The sequence below is a fragment of the Coniosporium apollinis genome (assembly GCF_000281105.1).
Source record: "Coniosporium apollinis CBS 100218 chromosome Unknown supercont1.59, whole genome shotgun sequence".
In the NCBI taxonomy this organism is placed as follows: domain Eukaryota; kingdom Fungi; phylum Ascomycota; class Dothideomycetes; genus Coniosporium; species Coniosporium apollinis.
This window is the reverse complement of record NW_006913321.1, coordinates 37,599-61,578: the sequence shown is the minus strand read 5'-3', so window position 1 is coordinate 61,578 and position 23,980 is coordinate 37,599. Positions and strand designations below refer to the sequence as shown.

Genomic DNA, 23,980 nt, shown 5'->3' with positions numbered 1-23,980 from the left:
TCGTCGTAACTCTCTCCGGCTGGGTGGCTTTACGACATGGATATTTCTCCATACTGTAGGTTCAACTACAAATTTTCTGCCATCCAAGGATCACGTGATGCATTTAACTGATAAATACGATTTTGTATCGTTTTTTACTGACTTCAGGTCACAGCTCACCCACGAAGCTTTGAGTACACTCCATTGGAAAGCCCTGATGCTATTCGAGTCTTATATGTTGACAATGCTCCTCTAAACACTCCGACACTCAAGGCGACGATCTACCACATCTATAGACACGGTGTTGCCGCAGACACTCCATGGACCGCCATTTCGTACAGATGGGGCGATCCAAGCGACCTTGTGCCGATAAGCCTCAGATTTGCAGCAAAGAAGTCTACAGAGGATTCTTGTTCGGAAGACTATACAGAGTATCAAGAACTTCAAGTCCCAAGGAGCTCGCTTACAACACTGCGGGCCCTCCATCACCAAGGCAGCATTGTCGGGAAGAAGGTATGGATGGATGCCATCTCCATCAATCAGGCGGATCTCGTGGAGAAAGGCGTACAGGTCCGTTCCATGGGTGAGATTTACCAGCTAGCAGCAAACACTGTTGTATATGTTGGGCCCAGCATCCCGTCCACAGAAAGAGCCATTCAGTTCATGTCAAAGCTGGAAGCATATTTTGATTCCCTACAAACTTCCGACAACAGTACAAAATTGAAAGAATTCTCTTTGGAGCATCTCTTCCAGACGACTTCAACCTCAAGACAGTCTGAAGACTGGTTAGCACTTCGAGACCATCTTGCCCGCCCGTGGTTCACCAGGACCTGGATTATTCAAGAAGCGGTGTTGTCCGATGAACTCGATTTCATCTGGGGCGAACTTTCGCTGCCATGGGAGCGCCTAGAGAAGTTTTGTGGTTACGAGCGCCAGTTCAGGTTTGGAATACTACTCTACGAGGTTGATCCGATAGGACGAAAAGTGGTTTCGGCGATGAAGAACATCGACAAGCTCAAGCAGAATCGAGCCGGGTTCTCTCGGGGCTGGAGATGCACTATATCATTTGCCCTGTACTGTTGCGATGAGAGTGGTGCGTCAGATTCCAGAGACAAAGTCTACGGCCTGCTAGGTCTGCTGCACGATCCTCGTTCCGCGTCAGGTAGTAGGATAGTTCCGGATTACTCCAAGACGCCAAGCACGATATACACGGAGATTACACAGGAGTTCACCGCTGCGAAAGATAGTTTCGATCTGGTTTACGCCGCAGGGATTGGTCACATAAGAGGCATCGAAGGACTCCCCTCATGGGTGCCTGATCTCTCTGGGCCACTAGCAATGTACCCTGCGCAGAGCCACGGTGCAGGCAAGGGCCACACTTTCGGTCTTTTGCCGATCCGGTTTGAACAGAACGACATGGTGATACAGGCATTCCTGGTCGACAGAGTCGAATCGGTCGCCAGCTTTCCTCCCGCTATATGGTCTGCAGTGGATATCGAGGACGACCCATTGCCTATCGGTCACATTCAAGGCGCTATCGACCTCATGAAGGAATTCCACAGCGGGTTCTGGTCCGACTCGGTTTTTGACATGTTCTCCAGAACGCTGGTAGCGGATACGGACATATTTCTTGAGCACGAGCCGAGCAGATACGCCGCTGTTTGTGAGAGCCTCGATGTCGTCCGTCGTAACGGTATCCGTGGCTCTCCGATGGCAACGAGCAACATGTCAAAGCATGATCGGCACAAATATCTGACAGCTGTTGCCGCGCATCCGGGCTCAGGTAACATCCTATGTATGGCAGCGAAGAACTCCCTAGGGATCGTTCCACGTTTCACGGCAAAGGGGGATCTCGTCTGTGTCTGTCCAGGGTCTAAAGTACCCTTCATTGTCAGAGCAACGGGTCTGTCGTCGGCTGGGAAAGAAATCTTTCGCCTTGTAGGGGGTGCGTTCTTCCTCAGCTTGAACAATGGCGAAGGGCTTGGGGTCGGCCCGCTTCAGGAGATCATTTTCCGGTAGAGGCGAGTGTGAATGCACGACCGGATTGATGAGACACCACTGGCGCTTTCTGGTCTTCAAGAACGGCCACATTAAGAGAGCGTCACGTTCTAACTCTCTCGTACTGATCCGAGCTGGCCACATGCCTGCCCGACTCATAAGGCTCCGCCTCACCGTCCTTATCAGAACTGCTCCAGACGAAGTATCCCGGATGCTCTTCCTTATTCTCGACGGTCTCGATGTCTTCATTGTGGTCATGGTCTGGATACACCATCCAGTTGACTTCCAGTTCTCCTGCATAACTCATCAGCAGTGTTTGAAATCGCCCGACCGTTGGACGAACGAGGGTCCACTCGTCCGACTCGCCCGACAAGCCGTTTTAATAATTTAGACGATCACATGACCGGCTAACCGGTTTTAGTAGCTAGCTAGCCGTTTATAGAAAAACATCACGAGTCTTAGCAGGTGTTAAACCTAGTTTTCTCATCTAAACGTGTCTATCCAAAACAATTTAACCAGTAACCGCGCCATCAACGCTCTACCTTCTAAACTACTCCCCTAAACCTCACCGCCACCCTTATATACTCCTACTAACCTTCCTCTAGTCTCTCCGCTAAAGCTGCTGCTACTACCGCTACTACTACCACTATGCTAATACCGTAATACTCCTACAATCGGATATACTAAGTAGCTTAAATAATATTAGAATTAAGCTAATTACGCTAGTCGGTTACTATTAAACTAGCTAAGCTAAAGATACGCTCTAGCTCCAAGCTTATTACTAGTATTAAAAAGAGATTAAGCGCTATTCTTATAAGTTTTAGGTAGTTATTTAAGCGCTAGACCTAATACGTAATAGAATCCTTATAATTAACCTATTTAACCTCTATCTAAGCGGTATATTTATTAAGAACTATAGTATAACTACTAGTAGCGGTAGCGGTAAGCCTCTTAGCTATGTTAGCTTCGAATTTATTTATCTCTTATATTAGAGATTAAATAACTAGTTTAGCTTGTCTTAAGCTATATTTATTAGTCTAAAGCTAATAAACTCTCTCTCTACTAGCCTTAATCTAGTTACTATAACTCTACCAGCGATTCTTAATATATTACTACTTATACTTTAGATAAAGAATAAGTATAGTAAGATAGGCTAGACTCCTATTAAATAGCATATAGTACTAATTTATCTTTTACTAAGTAAACTTAATATCTATATAAAAGTAGTCCTCTAGATAGTATTTATATAATTCTTTTATATATTTAAGCTTCTTTAGTAGGTGTTTAAAAGCCGCAATTATAGATTAGAAGCTACTACTACTAGGTCTAGAATACTCTTTAAGACTCTTAGTAATACACTCTATTAGATAAAGTAGCTCGTAATACTATACTAATACCTTCTAGTCGTCTACTAAGAGCTAGTCTATAAAGATTAATATTGTAGGCCTATTTATATTCTTTAGTTTATAGCTATTCTATATCTATCTTATGTATTGCTATACTTCTATATTAATAAACTTATTAATAGCATTATAGAGCTAAATACCGCGCTTAATTATATTATAGATAGAGTTTCACCTTATTCTATTATCTTGAAATAAGTTAAAAGGCGCTATTGACTAGCTAGTAGTATTCTTATTTAGTAGGTTTTTATTAACTCGAGATTAGGCTTTATAGAACTACTTCTTTTACTATAGCGAGTAGTAGATCTAAACAATAAGATTATATAGCTTACTAACTAGCCTCTTAGTCTACTAGAGTACTAATTAGTTAAGTAGCTCTGTTAATATTACTATCTTAATCTTAAAGCCATTAATATCCTTACTAAATAATATCTCTCTTATAATAAGATTAATAATATAGTCTATATAACGTAACTAGTAGTAGATAGGGTTGAAATTAAACTAGTTAGTAAGTTTCTTTATATAAATATTGTTATTTAAAGCGTTATCTAGTATAAAAGAGCCTATTTTACCTTTAATCTAGTACTCAATAATATATACTACTACTCCCGCAATATTTATCTCTATATAGCTATTATTTAGCTTTAGTAGTATAAGGAGATATATTTTAGCAGTATACTTAGCGCTAATATAATAGATAATAATACTATTAAGACTAAGAAGATTCCTTAATATTTAGAGATTAAAGGATAGGTAAATAGAGCCTAGTACTACTTAAAGCTCCGTAATTACACTATCTCTTAGTAAGTAGTAGTTCTCTATAATCTAATTATAAACTAATTTAGTATAAGGAATTAATGCTTCCACGCACAGCTGAAAGTAATAGAGTAGCTTATTAAATTGCTTACTCTCTACCTAGTAAAAAGCTATATTATTAAACGCAAGCTACTAAATAAGAAGCTACTAGAAGGTATTATAATTATATATAATAGTAAGCTTATTAATTATAGCTTAATTGCAAGGGTTATTAGTATTAAGCCCGAGTCTATTAATAAGGATAAGATCTATCTACTATCTCTTAGACTTAATCTTAATCTTACCAATCTTAGTAATCTAATATAGCTTAAGTAGATACTAAATTACACTACTCCTCCCTTAATTAGCCTAATAGATATACTATAGTAAAGTATAACTACTATTATCTCTAGCGCTCTAAAGATAATACTACTTATAGAGCTAGTACCGCTTGCGCGATTCAAAATCCTTAATAGCACTTCTATAAATCTACTACTAACCACTTAGTTTATAATTAGACTATGAGAGAGGTAGATAATAGCTAGCTAGATATAGTTACTTAAAGCTAATCTAGGGCTACTTATTAATAGTGGCGCTCTACCTATTACTAAGCTAGATATTACAGCTAAAAGTAGAGGCGCACTAAAGCTCTATTAGTGCAGAAGAATTAGATAATATAGTAGTTAGCCGGCTTAATATAGTAGCTTAAACTAAGATAGGGTTTTAGGAGTCGCTAGCTTACACTTATTAAGAATTAGTAAGCTGAGTCTCTTATAAGTTAGTTAGCCGAGTCTCTTGCAAGTCTTAGTTATCTTAAGTTTTAAAAGATAAATATATAGTGTATTAGCTAGCCGAGGGAGCCGCCATCACGATATAATAAGTAATTTAGTAAGAGAGAGTATAATAGAGCTTTAATTAAGGCATTTAGCAGCTAATATTATATAAGAGAGTAGTATTCGACTCCCGCAGACTCCTTTTATCCCTTCCACCCCTTCTAACCAACCACCACGCGCATAACTCTCTACCGACTAACTACTACGCCTTAATTTAAGATCTCCGCTCTCCAACGGAGCTCCACTTATACTAAGACCCTCACCACTAGGGTTTAGCAGCCTTATCCGGTTTAGCGGGTCGTCTAAAGCATCACGACGATAAACGGACGATAAACGGGCGAGGGTAGACGAACGTCGTCTCAACGATTTAGGCGCGGACGATTTCGAACACTGCTCATCAGCACGGATCTAATCTCTTCTGCAATTGCTGCTGACACGTACCCTCATGCCGCTCGCAAGCATCCGGCTCGTTGAACGTCACGTCAAATTCCTTGTTAAAATGCTTGCAAATCTCTTATCGTGGCCGCGGTCTTTTCTTCTGCATGCTGTTGTTCTTCTTTCCCGCACCGTCAGCCTTCTATTCCCTGCTCTCGCCGGCAATGCCATCGGAGACTTCATGTTTCTCTCCCTCAGTAGCTTCATCCTCACTGCATGTCGTGTGGTCCGTACTGGCGGCTTCATCGAGCAGGAGCTTCGAGCTCACAAGCTCGCGGGTGATGGGTTATTTCATGCAGATAGCTACAAGCACCTTGTGCAAACGCTCGTGTGTAGCTGTGTCGATAGTAGAGCGGAGCATTGGATCCATCGTAGCGCTGCGACGGGCCTGTTAGTGCCCAGTTGTTCGGGCTCTGCGACCTCGCTCGAAGCGTCTGCAGACATGTCGCATTGAACCATTTGGCATTTCGACGAGGAATCGCGGTACATGGATTTTCCTTCTTGGCAGCCTTTCAAGGCCCTTTGAGCACAGCCTCAAGCACATATATCCCTTATTGTCCGGCTGCGCCGTGCTTTTTTGTTCGCATCTGGTTTCACCTTGTGCCTTCCAACGTTACATCCTTCAGTCGTGCCATCCTGTTGTGGTCTGCAGGACAATTTAGAATGCGGAGGTGAGCGTAAGTAGCGAGGCAACCCCGTCTTGCCTGCTACTCTTTCTCGTTTGAACTTCACTCCTCCGACAGCCTGTAGGACTTGCTACTCACTCATCGCCGCTCCGCAGTTCACTGTATTTGTATATTCAGCCATTGACTTGAGCATCAGTCTGCAGTCCCTTGGGCAGTGGACTATAGGAGCGACTCGTGCCCTTCGTTCGATAAGTCTTTGAGTCTCTATTACAGCACTGCTACAGCCCTCAAAATAAGTTGAAAGGCCTTCGATATGGGCGGGCCTGGGGCCGTTGCAGAAGGCAGTCATATCGGCGCTGTCAGCCGTAGACCGGACACAATGGACATCTTCTTCATCGCGCCTAACGGATCCGTGCGCAATTGACATCGCTTCCCGCCAAACCCTTGGGTTGAATACGAGCTTGCTCCACCAGGAAGCGCCGTTCCGGGAGGCGTGGTCTCCATCTCAATGGATGCCGGTCACCGTGAAGTGTTCTGGGTCGGCCCTTCTGGCTCTATCGAAGATGCTTTCTGGTACGAAAGGGAGAACAAACCCTTCCAGAGGTTTCAGCTTTCTCCACCACAGAGCGCAGCCTTGGGCGCGGCCATTTGTGCGCATTCGCGGAAGCCTGGCTTCATGAATATGTGGTGGATTGGTCCGAGAGGTTCGGTGGAGGCAGCCTTTGACCGCGGTTTTCGGAGTTCAGGTTGGAAGCTCAGGCGTCGATCGTCAATGAGTGGTGGTCGGGTGCCAAGACTGGGACGAAGAAAGATGAAAACAGCCCGTATCACATCTACATCGTCCACAACATCCGTCAGGGCTACCTTGGATGAAAGTGGGCTTTGGGTACCAGAGTCGCATTAAAGAAAGGATGGCAACTGACCGCGGTATCGTGCAGTTGCGGCTGATACGCAAGAATTTCATCTCCCTCTACTATTCGTATGGTTGGAAGCTACTCGTGGACATCGAGGTGGACAGCCCAGACACAGTTTACAGACTGATGATATTCTGAGTGATTGATGCACTAAAGCGTTAAGGTACTGAACGTCGTCCACTTTATATTGCGTGAACCCGGTCTTCTCTTTATTCCCTGACATTATTTCAAGCCTAGCTCAGTCATAAATTTGATATTAAGCAAGCTAGAAGCCAAGATGCTGCAACGCACTTTTTGGATGGCCCCTTGGTAGGGCTATGTCCGCACCCTCATGCAAGATGCCGCTCTCCCACCCGACAGTCCGGTGCAACTCGCTCCCGTCCTGCCGGGCCGTGCGGGCCTCACCATCTCATGTCTGCCGTCCCCTGTCGCCTCATCCTGCATTCCTTCTTCGCCAACGCGGGGCTCAATATGCAGATATCGGGCTCGCTTGCCTTGTAGTGTAGCCCGACCTACAAGTGGTTGCCTGCAGTGAATGTGCTGGCTCTCACATGCTTAACATGGCTTAACATCATGTGCGCTTCCTGTTTCGAGCCCTACAACACCTGCCGTCCCCTCCCACAACAGCTAGCCAGAGTTCGAACTCGTCTTCGCGCTGCTCTCGCACTTGAAGAAGCTACAACACCATGGAGGTTACCAGACCGCTTAAGGCTGCAATTGCAGTATTATCCGCTAACCCCCTTCACGTTTTACTCGTCTATCTAGCTGTTGCAATTGTCATCTTCGTACGTTGTCTCTCTGCTCCAGAGTCGTATCGGGAGGTATTTCAAAGCCTTATTGACTTTGCTGTAGTCTGTGCTGCTATCTCTGTACCGTGTCACGCTTCATCCTTTGGCGAAATACCCAGGCCCTCTGCGCTACAAACTTTCCAATTGGCCCTTGATATTCCAATGCATTGGCGGCAACCGGCACATCTACCACTTACAAGATCATGAGAAATATGGTAGGTTCAAAGGTATCCACCCTGCCGTCCTCCCGCTGCTGACGTATGACCGGAGGTCCCATTGTCCGCATCGGCCCGAACGCTCTCTCATATAATACGGAAACGGCTCTCAACACCATATACGGCCCGCAAAAGACCAACGTCCGGAAATCGGAGTGGTATAGAACCGTTGATGGGGCCTCTGGCGCCTTCTCGGTTTTTTCTGAGATTGACAAGCAAAAGCACGCTGTGAGGCGCCGCTTTATCGCCCACGCCTTCTCTTCGAACGCGCTTAGAGCTTCGGAGCCGTTCATCTCGGAGAATGTGATCAAGTTCTGCGACCTGCTGGCACCATCAGCGGGCAGTGAGTGGAGCGAGAAGAGAAATATGAGCGCATGGACTATGTACCTAGGTTTCGATGTCATGGGCGACCTAGCTTTTGGCAAGCCGCTCAACTGCCTCGGAAGTGAAGAGCACCGGAATTTTTCGAGGTCTCTCATAAATGCTAACAAATACATGTACTGGGTGAGTTGCAAATGTCCTATCAAAGCTAAAGCTTGTTGGATTCCTTACGCCGCTCAGTTCCCATTTCTACCTGGGGCATGGCTACTGGCTCCCATAATGAACAGCAAACTCATGGAATACATCGGCGGTGACGCGGTGACAGATAACATCCGTCTCGTCAACTACGGGCTTGAAAGCCTCCAATCCAAGATCGCAGCCGAAAAAGCCGCCAAAGCCGAGGGCAAAGAGATACGCAAAGATATGATGCACCACCTTCTCGCAGCGCAGGATCCCAAATCCGGATTGAAGCTCTCCTCATCTGAGCTCACTGCAGAAAGCGTCCTCTTCATTGTCGCCGGATCCGACACCGTGGCCACCGCAATGGCAGCCTCGTTCTTCTACCTCACCCACAACCCCTCTGCGCTGGAGAAAGCCACCGCCGAAGTCCGGCGTGTCTTTTCCTCTATCGAGGACATCCACAGTGGCCCTGCGCTCGACTCTTGCGCCTACCTCCAAGCCGTCATGGAAGAGTCCTTACGGCGCACGCCCCCTAAACCGAGCCATGTTCCCCGCGAGGTGCTGCCCGGCGGCATCATCATTGACGGCCACCACATCCCCGCTGGCTACGTAGTGGGCGTCCCCGCGTATTCTATTCACCACAGCGAGGACTATTATCCTGACCCGTGGTCCTTCCGCCCCGAGCGCTGGATAGTTGACGAGAAGGCTGGCATCAGCGCTGAATCAGTCGCGCTGGCTACCCGTGCCTTCTGCCCCTTCAGCCTCGGGATCAGGGGCTGTATTGGCAAGAATCTGGCCTATTTGGAGTACAAGCTCACGCTGGCGCACGTATTGTGGAGATACGATTTCCGTCAGGCGCCCGGTGAGACGCTGGGGGAAGGGAGCCCGGATCTGGAGGAGGGTAGAAAGAGAGTAGATGAGTTCCAGATGGTCGATTGGATTGGCGTCGCGAGAGATGGTCCAATGGTGGAGTTTAGGCTTGCAAAGCGTTGAGGTGGCGCGTGTTGCGGAAAATTGATGAGACCATATTTTACGAACTTGATGACTTTCGGATTTGCTGTTTTTGCTAGTCAGGCTGGATTTCGTAACAACATATCCACAGGCAGTTGCGAACAAGCGCTTGCAAAGCTCATTTAGGGCTCAACCCCTCATGATGTGACAGTATAAGTAAGCCAATAGCAGGTGATTACGTCTTGCCATGAGCGGTCCACACGCCGATCACAGAAGACCAGATGCAAAAACATGAAACATTGATTCAGAATCCGCGAGGTGGACAGAATTGCCGACGTCGGGAGTGCATGAAAGTAATACAAGAGATACCCTTGTTGCGGCTTATCGCCGAAGCATCTCATTCTCCGCTCAATCATCATTCGGATTGGTCGGAACCCGAAATCGCTTGTGCCCAGAAATGAACCAAGCCGCCAGCACGAATACTATAATCGCACCCATGATCGGACCAGAGCAGTTAAGCGTATCGACCGTGACAGGCACCATAACGGGGAACAGCAGCCAGGTGCAGACAAATACGCACCAGCAGACCGCATAGATGTTGATGGGGATGCCGAAACGGCCGAACTTGAAAGGGCCGTAGGGTGTATGCTGCCCTTGCAGTTTGCGGAGCAAGACTAGGAGAATGGGGATAAGGTACGAGATGTAGAGGGCTAGCGCGTTGAGCGAGATGATGGCGAAGAAGGCAGCAGTGCTGCCGGCCGTGATGAGGCTGATTAGCACGCAGATGACGCCGACCAAGCAGAGAGCTCGCGTAGGAATGCGAAGAGTTGGATGCACCTGCATGTGGTCAGTAGCCGCAAAGCCTAATGTAAGGGGTACGCGGACCTACATAGCTAAAGAGGTTTGAGAACGGCAGCCCACTGTCGCTTGCGAATGCCCAGACCAAGCGGATAACAGATGCGAACAGGTTGAATTGACACGCTTCAGCCGGGATGATAACGAAGCAAGTCAGCACCGTGGCGCCCGCTTTTGAGCCGGTAGCCTGATAGTACAGCTCTATGACTGGGTATCCGGTGGTCGTCGTACCAACTCTCTCAACGTCGCCGATAAAGAATAGGAGGGTCAGGACGAAGCCAAACGCGATAACGGTGTTAATGACGACGCCGAGCACCATGCTTATCGGCACTTTCTTTGGGGCGTTCTTCATCTCTTGGCTTGGATGAAGCACTCCGTCAAAGCCTGTTGTTATTAGCAACAACCGGGAGGTTGGAGTCATAGGCACAAGCCCACCAGTGAGAAGCGAGGTGCTCGTGAGCAGACCGAGACACCACTGAACACCCTTGTTCTCCCAGCCGCTCAGACCAAAGAACGATGTCGTGAAGACGAACCGGAGAGCTTGGTGTACCCATGATTGCGAGAGTCACGACCGTGGCAACGAAGAAAGCGAAGTGGATGATGCCCCCAGAGATCTCGATAACCACTAGCACCCCCCTAGCGTAGACGTTGAGGAAGATGCAGATGCCCAGGTATCCCCAATGACGGGCGGGACGGGCTGCTGCAGGGTCTACACGATCAGTTGAAAAAGTGAGAAAGGCAACCCCGGAAAGAGCAAGGTTGTACTGTCCAACCAACAAGCGTGTAAAGGCTTTTGTTTCAGGGGGTTCTTGTGGTCTAGACTGGCGTTGAAGTTGCAGGTGTACGGAGAGCCAGTGCTATCTGTCTGTGAGCGCTATACCCTTCCACCAGCGGACCACGTTATGCCGTATTTTTGGGTCATCTTGGTTTCCGCTCCGTAACGCAGGCCTTGCACGGACTGTCTCTGTCCTCTGTTGGAGTCGTACGCTTCGCCGTGAGCTACTGCGAATGTGTATTGTATCATCTTTGAGAGTTGATCGCGTTAGGTCGGTCGAGCTGTTCCAACTTTCCTTAACTACATGCGCATCGAAGACTGCCCCATGTGTATCCTCGTCGGCAGAAAAACATATATCAGCTCTGTCGGAGCCTCACAATGATATAGGTTATGATGTAATCTAGTTTCATATCTGTGTCTCAAGCTGGAGAACTTGGTTAGCTCTAGAATAACAGCTTTTTCGACTTAAGGAAATTGAACTCTTGGAGCGACAGAAGAAACGGTGGTAAGACTTCTCAATAGAGAGGATATGTGAATAGTGCGCTCTGAAATAGACAAGTTCAACTGCCGTGAGCAGTAGAACAAAATACACCGGGATGCCTTCAGATCAGAGACGGAGATTGACCAGTGTCCAGTGCTGATCGATTCATAGAGTCGAAGTTCAGATTGTGTTGCGAAGTCCATATGGTTCTGGGAACGTCTGCGCCGCGAAACACGGAGGTCAACTTTGCCGAAGCCGAAATTCACCGAGGCTTGGCGAAGACGTCAACTTCTTGAACTTACTATGGACTGCCATTGCGGATCCAAAATCATGCCTAAGCGGATCCTATAGCTGCCTTCGACATGTCGCGACAACACATCGCTCGGCAATGGATGACTGGGGCGATCCGTGGACAGATGACGCAGAAAAGTCCAACACTGCTACGAAGCAAGAGCTAGGGACAGATACGAAGCAAGAGCTTGGGGCAAGCGCGGGAACTGCTCTAGGGATACTAGGTGGGTTCCAGGATGAAGCTAGGTGGGGAGATGGCGAGGAGGAGGATGGGTTTGGAGGCTGGGCAGATGCTCTGCCAGAAGCAGGCGACGATACGCCAACAGCTATGGAAGAACAAGCGACGCATTATAGGGACACATCAGAGGTCGAGGATGAACTACGAAAAGAGTCGGATTTGAGTATTGGCTCTTCCACTGCGTCGACGTCGCCCTCTGATATCGCCCATCTGGATGGCAGTCGCGAAACACCACGGACATCTTTCGAAGACGAGGCCGCGATATCATTGAAATCCTGCGCAGAGATCAAAGCGGATGCCGAGAATTCGCCAAGCCATACAAGCCACACTGGGAGCAACAACGGTGACTTAGGCAATTTCAACAGCTTCAAAGATGTCGTCACTGGTGGTGACCAGTTGAGCAAGCCTCCGGCGGCTGAATCACAGTCCAGAAACCACAATGAGGAAGAGCCGGACCATCGTTCAGAAAACACGGAAGCTTTACAAGTCGAGAAGGCTGATGCCCAAAGCCAAAGTGTCAACGGGAGCTCTTGTGAGCCACCAGGGTTTGAGCCGGATCTTTCACTTTTGGACCAGCTCCGTCCTCTCCCAGATCTTAGGGATGATCTGCCTGAGGTGGACGACTCCCTTCTTTCTGCCACCTCCGTACGCAAGGCGTGGTACCGCATCACACGCAAGGAAACGATGCGAGAATTCAACAGCGGCCATGACAACGATACTCACGTTCGTGTCACCTGGGCTAGTTCTGCAGTCAAAGCTGAAGTGAACAAGGTGGTGGGTCGGTGGGCGCTAGAGGACCGCATACATGGAAAAGCGACCCTGAGTGAGGGAACAGGTGCCACTTTTCGATGGGAAGAGACTATCGCAAGAGCGCCTTTGCACTCGCAAGCCGGCATTGACAGAAGCGGGAACCGCTTATCTGGACCTTCAACGAGTGGAGTATCGCCCTCCGTGATGGCAGCAAAGCAGCGCCCAAAGTCCATCGCCATATCCAGTATGGGGCGGTCGTCCCTGGTTGATGACGCGCCAATTGTGAAATTCGGCTGGAGTTCTTCTCCGACCACTGTCGATGGAGTCAGCGAGGCCGTTACACCAGTGCAAAAACCGCTGCCTACCAAAAATAACGCCTCAGCTACCGTGGAATACGAATGGACTCGTGAACAGCATGCTTCAATCTCTACCTTACAGCCGCATCCACTTCCATCGCAGCTGTTGCCTGCGCAGCCTCGTTCAATGGATTCGCTGAGGCCCGGTGTAGACAAGCCAAGCTACGAGATGGTGGACCTCGATATCATTTCAGGCCTGTCTGGAGCGGTATCTGAACCAGCCGACTGTCCTAAGATGGGCGTGATCTCATCTCATGGCTCTTCAGTCTACCTCGATCCCGTGACCAGCCCATCCGACCTAGGAGCGGAAGCACTGTCTTCCTCAGCAGTAGCAGACGCGTTCAGAGGTCACAGTATGGACGACCCATGGGCGAGTCCCATACAGGCAGATACTGCCGCGCCATTTCCATCAACGCTAGAGGTTATCGCTGACACTGAAGATGACTGGGGAGAAATGATCCAATCACCTCCGACTCCACAACAACAGCAGTATTCTACCAGCTACACTAGCCACGGATCGAAATTTCTCCTGTCTACGACCCTTGACCTGTCTCTTGCAGTACCCAGCGCAGATATCGAGTATCCCATAGCGCTGCAAACAACGTCGGCAGCAGCGTCTTTGTCTCCCGTCCAGCAGCAACCTACCCCAAATCCGCTATATATGACCGACCTTTCAATCTTCGATTCCTCGCCTCAGAATCCGCCGGGAGAGTCCCGCGCAGTCGCGGCACAGCCGAAGCATCAGCGTGCATCGTCCGCAACAGTAAACTATCCCCATTCTGCGGGTAGTCCTAGCCGTCCGGTATCGCTCCCTCCAACCCGAAACGCAACAATGTCTAGTACCCAGAAGAGCCAAGAGGCTGGGCGGAACGAAGAACCGGATGCTGCTGTGCGGGAGATCCTAGACGGATTACCTGATTTGAGGTATATGCTTCGCTAAAGTAGGAGCGTGAGGGCTATATTTGCACTGCAGGCATTTAGATCACTCTATGGTATCTGTACCAATCAGCGGTGCACTGTGTTCTTGAGTATGAACGGCGCAGCAGCGCTATGAGCTACACAGAATGTGTTGTATCGTCAAAGCTGAATATATATACACTATATTTACATGTTCGAGTTAGTGGAACGAGAGTGTCCATAACCGTAATTAAACAACTTATATAAGTAGATGGGTCAATTACGGTCGAACGACTGTAAGCACTAGCCCTATTTAAGACTACAGCTTGGTAGAATCCTCGTTAACTACGCTTGACTACACTCAGGATTCTATCTCTATTATCACATACTTCGAGTGACCTAGATGCTGAACTGTGTAACATTATGGTCTACCCTAGCAAGCCGCTAGCCAGCGGCGTACGAGATATCCGTCTTGCAACTATTCTACCCGGCCACGGCGACGAAACAGTCTGCTGCCGCTTAAACACTACTAGTGTAGACGCCGAAAACATCACGTACACTGCGCTCTCTTATGTCTGGGGTGATGTTAAGAACTCACCTGAGATATTCCTGCAAGGCGAAGATGAAGACGGTGAAGCATGGAAGGTGACGCCCAACCTGCATGCCGCTTTGTTGCACCTTCGGTCAACCAGGCAGGAGCGGACATTCTGGATTGACGCGCTGTGCATAAATCAGGACAACTTCGAGGAGCGGGCCTCTCAGGTCCGCCTGATGCGTCACATATACGAATCTGCGCAGGAAGTCATTGTTTGGCTCGGGCCTGGCGACGTTCGCGACGTGGCCATCGCCGTGGATTACATGCGGTCATTCGAGGAGGCCAGCAAGTGGCGGGTGTATAATCCACATAAAAATTCATTCTTCGGGCATCCTCGGACCAAGGCGGCTGTACCGATCTTCAGTCATGATATCATGGACCGTCCGTGGTGGTCACGGATCTGGGTGATACAGGAGGTGGTTGTGTCGCGCAAGACAACGCTCCAGATCGGTGACTCGTGCTTCTCCTGGTCCAGCTTAATTTCCACCATGAAATACCTGGCAGCGACGATGGAGGGCCGCATCAGAGCCCTGCAGGGGTCGCCGGGAGCAATAGAGCAAACACGGCTCGATTGGCGGGCGGCCGACCCCCAGGCCCGCCAGACGCTATTCAGCCTCCTGCTCGCCTTCCGCGACTTCGACTCAAGCGAACCCCGGGACAAAGTCTTCGCCCTATTGGGCCTCGTCCGCGATCCCGGGCTCTCGCCACTACCACTGCCGGACTACGAGGTCTCCGTCGCCGCTGTCTACGAGGACATCGTTCATTACCAGCTTGCGGCTTTCGGCAGTCTGGACATCATATGTGCTGGCGGTACAAATAAGTTCTCGCGAGACTACCTTCCATCGTGGGTCCCGGACTGGCGGAAAAACCACTTCGCGGGGGTGAGACACCGCTCATATTATAGCTATGGGCGCCCTCTCGCCCTTCACAGGACCCTCGCATCGCCGTCGGCGACGCCTTTCCGAGCGTGTGGCTACTCGCGCCCCTCTGTGCGCTTCATTCCTCGTGTAGAAGGCACAACAGTTCTCTCTGCGACCGGGCTCTGCGTTGACGTGATTGAAACAGCTGACGAGTCTGAACGGTACCCGCTCGAAATGCTCGCCCAATTCGAGGCAGCCCTCCGTGCCAAGTTCGGGGTGTGTGCGGCCATCGCGTGCGTCTATGACGATTGGTACAACAGGTTTGGCGCCATCTCCTATGGGGTGGATTTAAGTAATAGTTACAGCGCGGAATATTGGAAGGGCTTCGACTGGGTCGTAGACGGGCATGCGACGAATGAACAGATTGATCCTAGGGATTGTCGCAGGTCGGAGATAAGGAGCGGGAAGAGGATGACTGAGAAGGAGGAGACACTGGGGAAGGAAGAGAAGAAGACGACTGAGGAAGAGGAAAAGCAAAAGACAAACGAGACGAAGAGGCAGAAGAAGAATAGAAAGAGAAGGGAGATGGCCCTTAGGGAGAAGATGCAGGTGAAGAATGAGAAGGAGGAGGGAGTGAAAAAGAAGGGGTTGGAGAAGGAGGAGTTCGAGAAGGAAGAGTGGGATCATCCTGACAGTGACGATATTCAGAAACTGTATGTCGCCGGCGGGAGCCTCGTAGAGGCCTATTACCGCACGCTACTTGTCGACCGGACATCTTCTGGAAAGAGAGTGGACAAGGGCTACCTCGCCCGCGCTATGCAGCCCCCAGACCCCTATCCCATGACCTCGGGGAGCTGCATAAACCGTGCAACCGACCTCTCCGGTTTTAGCGGTGAACTCCTAACGTCATTCCAGTCAGCCGTGCAGTGGCGGACGCTGCTGATTACGAGGAAAGGCTACATTGGCCTTGGGCCCTTGAGCATGCTGTCGGGGGATGAGGTTTGCGTGCTGTGTGGTTGTAGTGTTCCGGTCGTGTTGAGGAGGCAGGGTCCGTGTTATGTGCTTGTCGGTGTGAGTTTAGGTTAGCATGTCGCGCAACCTACGTTACTAACCTTCTATACTTTCTGATAGGAATGTTATGTCCATGGCCTAATGGACGGTGAGGCTATGACGTCGATTTGGCAAGCCGATAAAGGGTTGACGAGGTTCTACATTGTTTGATTCAAATCTCCCGTCGACTTCGCATATGGCCTCGTACAATTGACCGCAATTGACGCATTGGCAAGTGCTGCGCTTCAGCTCAGGACTCTTGGGCTGTCACCTGTTTCAACACAGGTGAACGACTTAGCAGATGTTGGTAATTGATATTGGACTGCAGGAAGAAGGCGTGTGGGCTCAAACGGTCACCTGAACTTCTACAAGTAGCACGAGTAAGCTCAACTGTGCGCTTAGTATATCCCGGATGCACGTTTGCATGCAAAAGGGCTGGCGCGGTATCCACACATGTACTCAGGCGCCATTCAGTGGATGAGTCCAACCGCAATCCTAGAACAGCCTGGTTATAGAAGTTTCAGGTTTTTGTTGGGAGAATACCTTAATCGCTTCTAGCTTTCACTCCATGAACCACCACGTGCCCATTCATGTCCTGTTCTTCCTCTGTATTTCGGAGCTTCACCTCATGAACCCTCATGTCCGTACCAACCCAGAACCTCCTTCCCCTCCAGGTAACCGTAACACCTCCGAATACCGCCCAAGCCCATATCGGAAACGCCATCATTTCTCTGCCTAGCCACGCGACTAGCCACTCCTTGAACGGCCTTCTAGTCCTGCGGGTGGGCGGCCGGGCGAACGAAGGCGTGTCCTCATCCACCTCGATCGAAGCTGCCGAGTGAAGTTTCCTGTAAAGCGTCCAGTCGACCGCCGCCCATATACTCACAAACAGCAGCCACACCAGCCACAAAGCCGTCCACGTCTGCGGCACGCCCAGTGTCCGATGAAACCACGGCAGCGTTGTGACTGCAAACGCACCATGGGCCGAGCACAGAAAACTCTCCGTCCCTGCCTCCACGAGTGTCGCCAGCGTGACAGTAAACTTCCTCACCCTCAGCCACCTGATGCGCCGGGCAGCGTACTCCCCCACGCTCATCTCCGCCATCGGCTGTACGGCGAGGTCTCCAAATACCATGGCGTGCTTGCCCCATATCTCGCCCTGCTTCTCTTCAGGTACCTGCTGCTTCCACAGCAAGTCGCCGATGAGGTGGTCCTCGCAGATGTTGTGGCTGAAGAAGTCTATGCCCTGGCCTTTGGTCAGGCTATCGAGGTGGGAGCGTCGGAACATGGTCGATTTGCCCACGATGCAGGGGGCGAGGAGGACGGTGTTGATGGCGGTGTAAAACTTGGCGTGGGAGGAGGACATGAAGAGCTCTTCGAGGCGGCCGCCGCCTATGTGCCATATTTGGGGTAGGCCGGTTGATGCGTGATGGGTGGTGTGGAGGGCGTGGGATGCGGTGCTGGTCGAACTGACGCGCACATCCTCATTTCCGTCGTTGTTCAGTAGGCTTTGAATCTCTGCTCCAGCCGGGCTGCCGACGGTGTCTACAACGAGCGGTAGCTGGTGTACGAATTTGTTCTTCATCCTGCTGCTGCCGTAGCCGCATAGTGCGCCCACCATTCTTCCGCACACGCCTTTAGCGACCCAGACATTGCAGTCGATGATCCACACAATGTCTCCCTTGGCTTCTCTGTACGCTCGACTCATGTTGCGGATCTTCGGATTAGGACCCAAACTCTCGTCTCCGCCATCCTCATGTTGAAGCGCAGGGTCGTCGGCCTCAACGAGGAGCTTTGCATCGAAGGTCGGGAAGTCGGCGAGCACGCGCTCGAGGATCGGGAAGGCGGGATCGTCGCGAGAGGAGATGCAGAAGCAGACCATCAGCTTGGCTCGAGGGTAAGTTTGACGGAAAGTCGAGGCCAGGCATTCGTAGAGGGAGGGCTCTAAGCCCTTGACTGGGCGGATGACGGTAACTTGCGGGACTTCTTCATCGGGGAGGCTGGTCTCGCAGACTGCCCGGGCGGGTGGAGCGGAGTACCATCGTCGCCTGTGAGACGCGTCAGCCGAGTAGAGAGGGGGGCCCTGTGGTATGGAGCCGTACAGTTGAGTGTATCCGATGGCACAGACGAGTGTCACCGCGATGAACCATACGAGGCATATTGTAGCAGCAACCTCGGCGAACATTGGCGATTCATTATCCCTAGCGGTTGCGACACGAGCGGCAAGCTCAGTCACAAAAGGTCGCCAGCTTGGCATGCGCCCGAGAAGCGTGCAGTGCTGTTGCGCTGTGTCAATGTTTGAGGTGAAAAGTTTGGGAGATTTCGCACTTCAGGGGCCAAGAGCGCGATGTCACGGGAGAATCCAACACATACGGCCACATGGATTCGAAGATATGCGTGAGATTGCTCAGCCATGTATTTTCTATGAAGACCACGCTACCGACGCCAAATCGATGTCCTGCTACTGGCCTCCTTCGTTGGGGGCGCATCAAATTTCTCCATCTCAAATCCTGCTTCCAGCATCTTCGCCTTCCCATGGCTCGCCTCAATCTGCTTCATCAGCTTCTCTGACGCTCGTCGTCTCCTCCACCACACAAACATAGTTGCCGTTAATGCTACAAGCGCAAGTCCACCAATCACACCTCCAATGACTGCCCCGATCAGGCCTTCTCTCCCGAAAGTTGATTGCTTTGGCTTCACATATGGTGCGGGAATAGTTTTCGGACACCATGTCTTCGGCATGACAGCCTTGTTTTCTGCTACGGCTTGCGCGAGGTGGAACTGGTATGCATCGTAATCGATCATGAGGTACACCTGGCTCAACCACGACAGGCCAAGATAGAAAGGTGCGTTGGAGTCCTCGTCCCGCTCGGCGACGGGCGAGATGCCAGAACTATTGTACATGATTTCGCTTGGAATAGTGACGGAAAAGCCATCAGAGAGCACGAAGGTCATGGTGCCGTTGAATGGTTTGCTGAGGGCGAGCGAGCCGTCTGGGTTGCCTGATGGCTTGGCTGCAAGACGGGAGATGTAGTTTTGCGTCAGTTGGTAAGGCAAGGACATAGGATATTGGTCCGTAGTAATCTTTGCGTCGAATGCAAGAGGCTTGGCTTGGTTGTCTGGAAACTCCTGCGGATCGAACAGCGAGACGTTTCGCATGGACCCGGAAGGTTCGTCCAAGATGATGTCGGTGACTCTAACGTTCAGTGGTTCCTCTTCAGAAGCCCGTATGCCGTATGTATGAACACCACCCGTAAACCGTCCGGCGTCGTATCCGCCAAGGACGTTACTGCCGTTAATCTTGCCGCCAGCCCTGTCGGTACCTGACCCGACATAGAGGGAGTACGTGCGGCCCGCAATGAAACCGTTCTCGAACAGCTCCTGCAGAAGAGTGGAATCCTGCCCTAGACCAACGATGCCAGGGCTAACGCTGCCATTGGTGGCCACTTCGACGGGGAAATTATGGAGCAGAGTTTGGAATGCTGGCTCCGTCTCGAAGAAGTGCGTGTAAATGTGAATGTCATCTTGGCCATGGATGCTCTCGTTGGATACAGATGCTCTGTCCGTCGAGACGTAGGTATCCTGCTGATTCCATCTGATGTATTGTCAGCTCGCTGGTCTCGTTGCCTAGTCCAGGGGCGTACTCACGTTCGTGACTCTGAAGGATTAAAGTTGCCGCGCGTCGCATCGAGACAATTTGGCAACGAGCTGCCATCACAAAAGTCTGCATGAGCGACTGAGGTCTCGTTCTGGCGTAGTGAAGGAAAGAGACTCTGGTTTTGCGCAGGACTGCCGAAGCCTATGAACGAACCATACTGGAAGACATTGGTGCCATGTACTGCGCGCTTGTGCATGTCGACATAAATGGGAGGTGTAGAGCAGTTGAAGGCATGGGATAGCTCGGCAAAAAGGATCAAGGCGACAGTGGATAACATGGTACCGGCCATGGTTGTGTATAGGAAGCGAAGGAGAAAATATGAGTGCCAAAGGCGGAGAAAAGTTCAAGTCTTGGGTGTAGCATGCAGACCGCGAAGGCCGAAACGTATTCTGGAGGCCAGTTCTGGAAGACCTGCCTCGATATAAGTCTGACCCATTTCCTAGAGCTACCATCCACCATGTGTGCAATTACAGGCCTCCGAGCGGCCGCCATGCTACATCCGGTCGTCTCCAGAAGCCTGAGGGAGGCAGCTTCGTCTCTGATTAGTTCTTACCTGCATCTCTGCCATGCACGGATAGAGAGCACTCGACTCGGCTGGGGTGGAGCTTGCTGAAACCGGTGGCCGGGCGGCTGCTGACGGGAGCTTGAGCAAGACCCGAAGATGGTGGCACCCAACGGGTCATCTGTTTGGCCAACGGGCACAGATGAAGAATCCTGATCCGCAGATTCCCAGGTTTTTCCAGCGGCGGGCGTCTTCTGCGATGGTTTGATAGGTTGACGATGGCCGGTGGAATGGTGGTGCAAAAGATGAGGCCCAAGCTCTGCATGGATAAAAATAGGCTGGCGGCTAAGTGCATTCAGGCCGTAAGGAATCGACACGTCTAGGTAGACATGCAAGTAATCCTAGAGCACACCTTCACGTAAGAATGCGGTGAAATGCTGAAAGAATCACGCGATGTAGATAGCAGTATATTTGGCATTGCCAGCAGCTTCGGAGCGCGAGCGATTGGCAGCCAAGAATAATCCATGGACAGGCGAGAGCCAGAAAGCTAGTATATACATCAAGCGATCAAAATCCCATGCTTCATCGGCCTAACCATGTTACTACATCTTCAAGCACATAGCAAGAGTGCCTCCAACAGGCCGAGTATATCAGCAAACTCTTGGCAAGAGGGCCTTGGCTAGAGTAAGTAGCCAAGCTGCGTGCGCACAGCAAACTTACTTTTGAGGCGCTGACAGGGACAGTAAACAAGCCGTACACCCAGACAGGCCCTGTAGAAGGCAAGCGTCGAGTGGAAGGTGGCCACTCATTTTCCGGGGACGATGACCCATCGTTTCTCTGCCTCTTTCGCTCCGATGCGTGCAGCCACTGTGCTTAGCGTGTAGTTTATAGCATCTTTCGGTATCTTCGGAAACCTGATTTGGGCGTCAGCAAAATTTCTATTTCACGAACTTGACGTGTTCCTGCAGCAATACCTCTTTTTGAGCATCTCTACTAGGGCGATCTTGGTGAGGTCACTGCCTTGCACCGCCAGCTTGAACTCTTCCATATCCTCTGGTGGCACGGAACGTTTCGGCGGTTTCGGTACAGCAGGAGCACCATTTGGTGAATCTTTTAGCGGTCTGCCTCGTGGGCGAGCATTAGCTCCATTGAGAATTCCGTCAGGACGTTCAAGCAAAGGTTGGCGGAGTGAATTTGTATGTCCGTTGACCGAAACATCGCTCCGACCACTCAGGACTAGATTGAGAGCGGAAGAGGGAGCCACAGGCTCAGGCACCCAGTACACTGTTGAGAAGGGATCGATCATCCTAGGTGAAGGTTCTATGTAACATTAGCATATCGAAACTTGCAGTGCTCACTGCTCACCAAGAACGGCCATGTTCTTACCAAGTAAGGCTTCCATCCTAAATTCCGCGAAATTGACAGAGGCTGCGGATGGATCTGCCGGTTTCAGAACACCTTCTGCATCCTCCCATTGCAAGCCGCTGCAGATTGGCTCCAAGCTGCCAGCTATGTGACCTCGTCGACTTCTCGCCACTTCCGCTGCATCCTCATCATCGAGGAAGCCTTGCATGTCCTCCGCGCTACCAACGCTCTCGATGTCCTCGTCGTCTTCGGAGTCGAGGTCTTCCCCCTCCTCGGGCTCTTCCCATTCAGCCTCAGAGTCATAGCTGTAGTCCGCCTCTGGAAGTGTGCGACTGAACGGATTCCGGGCTAACCTTCGAGCTTCATGTCGTGATTGGATCTTGGTGTAGGTGCCATAATACGGCGGTCGAACGTCTTCGCCAAAGTGGAGGTATTTCATCGGAATGCAAAGGAGCTCATCCATAGGAGTTCGGGTTCGGTTCGCGGAGGCGTCCTCAGTAAGATCGATTGGGTTGGCAGACGTACCGTGAAGGCACTCCATAATTTGCCGAACAGGACGCGTCCCCTCACCCCGCAATTGTCGCTGCTCTTGAGGTACGCGGAGTCTTATTGAGAGGCTACATTCCTCCAGCGGCTCCTCCACATGATGATCTAGTTTCCTCCGTTTCGTTTGGATCTCCTCGTCGTCTTGAACAAAAGCGTTGACAGGGGCGCAGGTTGCGTTTGACGGGAGTTCGAAAGGTAAGAAGAATTGTTCATACGCAGACGAGACCTTCTTCCGCGGGGACACAATACGAGGCGGAGACCCTTGTATGCTGTCGATCGCGACGAACGAGACAGGCTTCGGTTTAGTTTCCAACGCACTTTGCTCCGGCTTTGAAGGGGTAGTTCGAGACGACTGCGGCACGGCTGGTCTCATGAAGAAAGACCCTAGCTTCATCTGGGACTACTGTCTGTGAGCAAAGGGAAGCGTTTGCAGACGGAACCAAGACTTACCCTCTCTTTCTTCCTTAGCGCCTCCTCTTTCTGCTGCTTCTCAAGATCTTTCTGTCGCTGCTTCTCCTCTTTCTCCTCGTTCTTCTTCCGTCGCTCTTCATTCTTCAGCTGCTTTTCTTCGTCGCGCTTCGCTCTCTGTTCCGCCCGTTGTCTCTCCTTCTCTTCTTTTTCCTTCTTCTTTTCCTCCTTCTCTTGGACGGTTAGCTTACGTCTCTTGGTGGGCACTGCGTCTGCATTCGTTGCTCCAGCACTATCGTGACGCTCTCCGCTGCTGAGGTCGTGAGAACTTTGCTGCGAAGTAGGATTGCGAGGTACCGATGGACTTTGATCAAGAGACAGTACACTCTGCGGAGTTGACAATGTACATGTTGAGGAGGGTGAAGTCTGTGAGCTTCTTATGGGCGTCGACGGGATAAGCTGGTCCTCTTCTGGCAAGGACCGTTTTCTTGAGTTTGGCGAGGCATTGCCTGTTTGTGGTTCTGACATTGCGTGCGAAGCTGGTCAAGAATGGGACAACAACTGAAATACCCAGGTAGGAACCACAAAAGCACTGTACATAGAGTCGAGTTGTTCGTAACGTCGCGGATGGCTGAAAGTGGTCCCAAAACGCGTGAGCTGACAAGTGACGCGTTTTCCCGCTAAGCGGATCGAGTCTAGCGCGACTGCTTGTCAAAGTGGAAGACCTCACCTCACCCGCAACATCTGTTCTGTTCTTCACCATCACTTTCTAGACTTCGAGAATGGACAGTGATGGACCTGATGATATGCTTCTCGAAGCACCGTCAACAACGTGCTCGTCACAGCACTCACTGGCGGAGTCGAAGCAGAATCTCTGGATCGCATCCGAAGGTTCTGGCTGGAGCACGGCCCTTA

The 23,980-nt window shown here is 50.6% G+C and overlaps 8 protein-coding genes across 8 annotated transcripts; 4 read left to right on the top strand and 4 right to left on the bottom strand.

Annotated features, from left to right (window-relative positions):
* Positions 1-558: 558 nt before the first annotated feature.
* W97_08628 (uncharacterized protein) lies at positions 559-1,998 on the top strand (the record flags this gene model as incomplete). Its single annotated transcript, XM_007786495.1, has 1 exon — positions 559-1,998. The coding sequence occupies one exon, from the start codon at positions 559-561 to the stop codon at positions 1,996-1,998; it is 1,440 nt and encodes a 479-aa protein (XP_007784685.1).
* A 5,671-nt stretch (positions 1,999-7,669) lies between these two features.
* W97_08627 (uncharacterized protein) lies at positions 7,670-9,480 on the top strand (the record flags this gene model as incomplete). Its single annotated transcript, XM_007786494.1, has 4 exons — positions 7,670-7,768; positions 7,836-7,986; positions 8,042-8,490; positions 8,548-9,480. The coding sequence occupies 4 exons, from the start codon at positions 7,670-7,672 to the stop codon at positions 9,478-9,480; spliced, it is 1,632 nt and encodes a 543-aa protein (XP_007784684.1).
* Positions 9,481-9,846: 366 nt separating this feature from the next.
* On the bottom strand, positions 9,847-11,317 carry W97_08626 (uncharacterized protein; the record flags this gene model as incomplete). The annotated part of the gene is made up of 4 exons (XM_007786493.1): positions 9,847-10,275; positions 10,328-10,677; positions 10,844-11,114; positions 11,174-11,317. 4 exons carry the CDS (start codon positions 11,315-11,317, stop codon positions 9,847-9,849), a joined length of 1,194 nt encoding a protein of 397 aa, XP_007784683.1.
* A 620-nt stretch (positions 11,318-11,937) lies between these two features.
* Positions 11,938-13,114, top strand: W97_08625 (uncharacterized protein; the record flags this gene model as incomplete). The annotated part of the gene is made up of 2 exons (XM_007786492.1): positions 11,938-12,901; positions 13,074-13,114. The coding sequence occupies 2 exons, from the start codon at positions 11,938-11,940 to the stop codon at positions 13,112-13,114; spliced, it is 1,005 nt and encodes a 334-aa protein (XP_007784682.1).
* Positions 13,115-14,504: 1,390 nt separating this feature from the next.
* Positions 14,505-16,622, top strand: W97_08624 (uncharacterized protein; the record flags this gene model as incomplete). Its single annotated transcript, XM_007786491.1, has 1 exon — positions 14,505-16,622. The coding sequence occupies one exon, from the start codon at positions 14,505-14,507 to the stop codon at positions 16,620-16,622; it is 2,118 nt and encodes a 705-aa protein (XP_007784681.1).
* Positions 16,623-17,130: 508 nt separating this feature from the next.
* On the bottom strand, positions 17,131-18,771 carry W97_08623 (uncharacterized protein; the record flags this gene model as incomplete). The annotated part of the gene is made up of 2 exons (XM_007786490.1): positions 17,131-18,634; positions 18,689-18,771. 2 exons carry the CDS (start codon positions 18,769-18,771, stop codon positions 17,131-17,133), a joined length of 1,587 nt encoding a protein of 528 aa, XP_007784680.1.
* A 251-nt stretch (positions 18,772-19,022) lies between these two features.
* W97_08622 (uncharacterized protein) lies at positions 19,023-20,521 on the bottom strand (the record flags this gene model as incomplete). Its single annotated transcript, XM_007786489.1, has 2 exons — positions 19,023-20,181; positions 20,235-20,521. The coding sequence occupies 2 exons, from the start codon at positions 20,519-20,521 to the stop codon at positions 19,023-19,025; spliced, it is 1,446 nt and encodes a 481-aa protein (XP_007784679.1).
* Positions 20,522-21,551: 1,030 nt separating this feature from the next.
* On the bottom strand, positions 21,552-23,593 carry W97_08621 (uncharacterized protein; the record flags this gene model as incomplete). The annotated part of the gene is made up of 4 exons (XM_007786488.1): positions 21,552-21,660; positions 21,721-22,066; positions 22,133-23,057; positions 23,108-23,593. The coding sequence occupies 4 exons, from the start codon at positions 23,591-23,593 to the stop codon at positions 21,552-21,554; spliced, it is 1,866 nt and encodes a 621-aa protein (XP_007784678.1).
* Between the last annotated feature and the right edge of the window lie 387 nt (positions 23,594-23,980).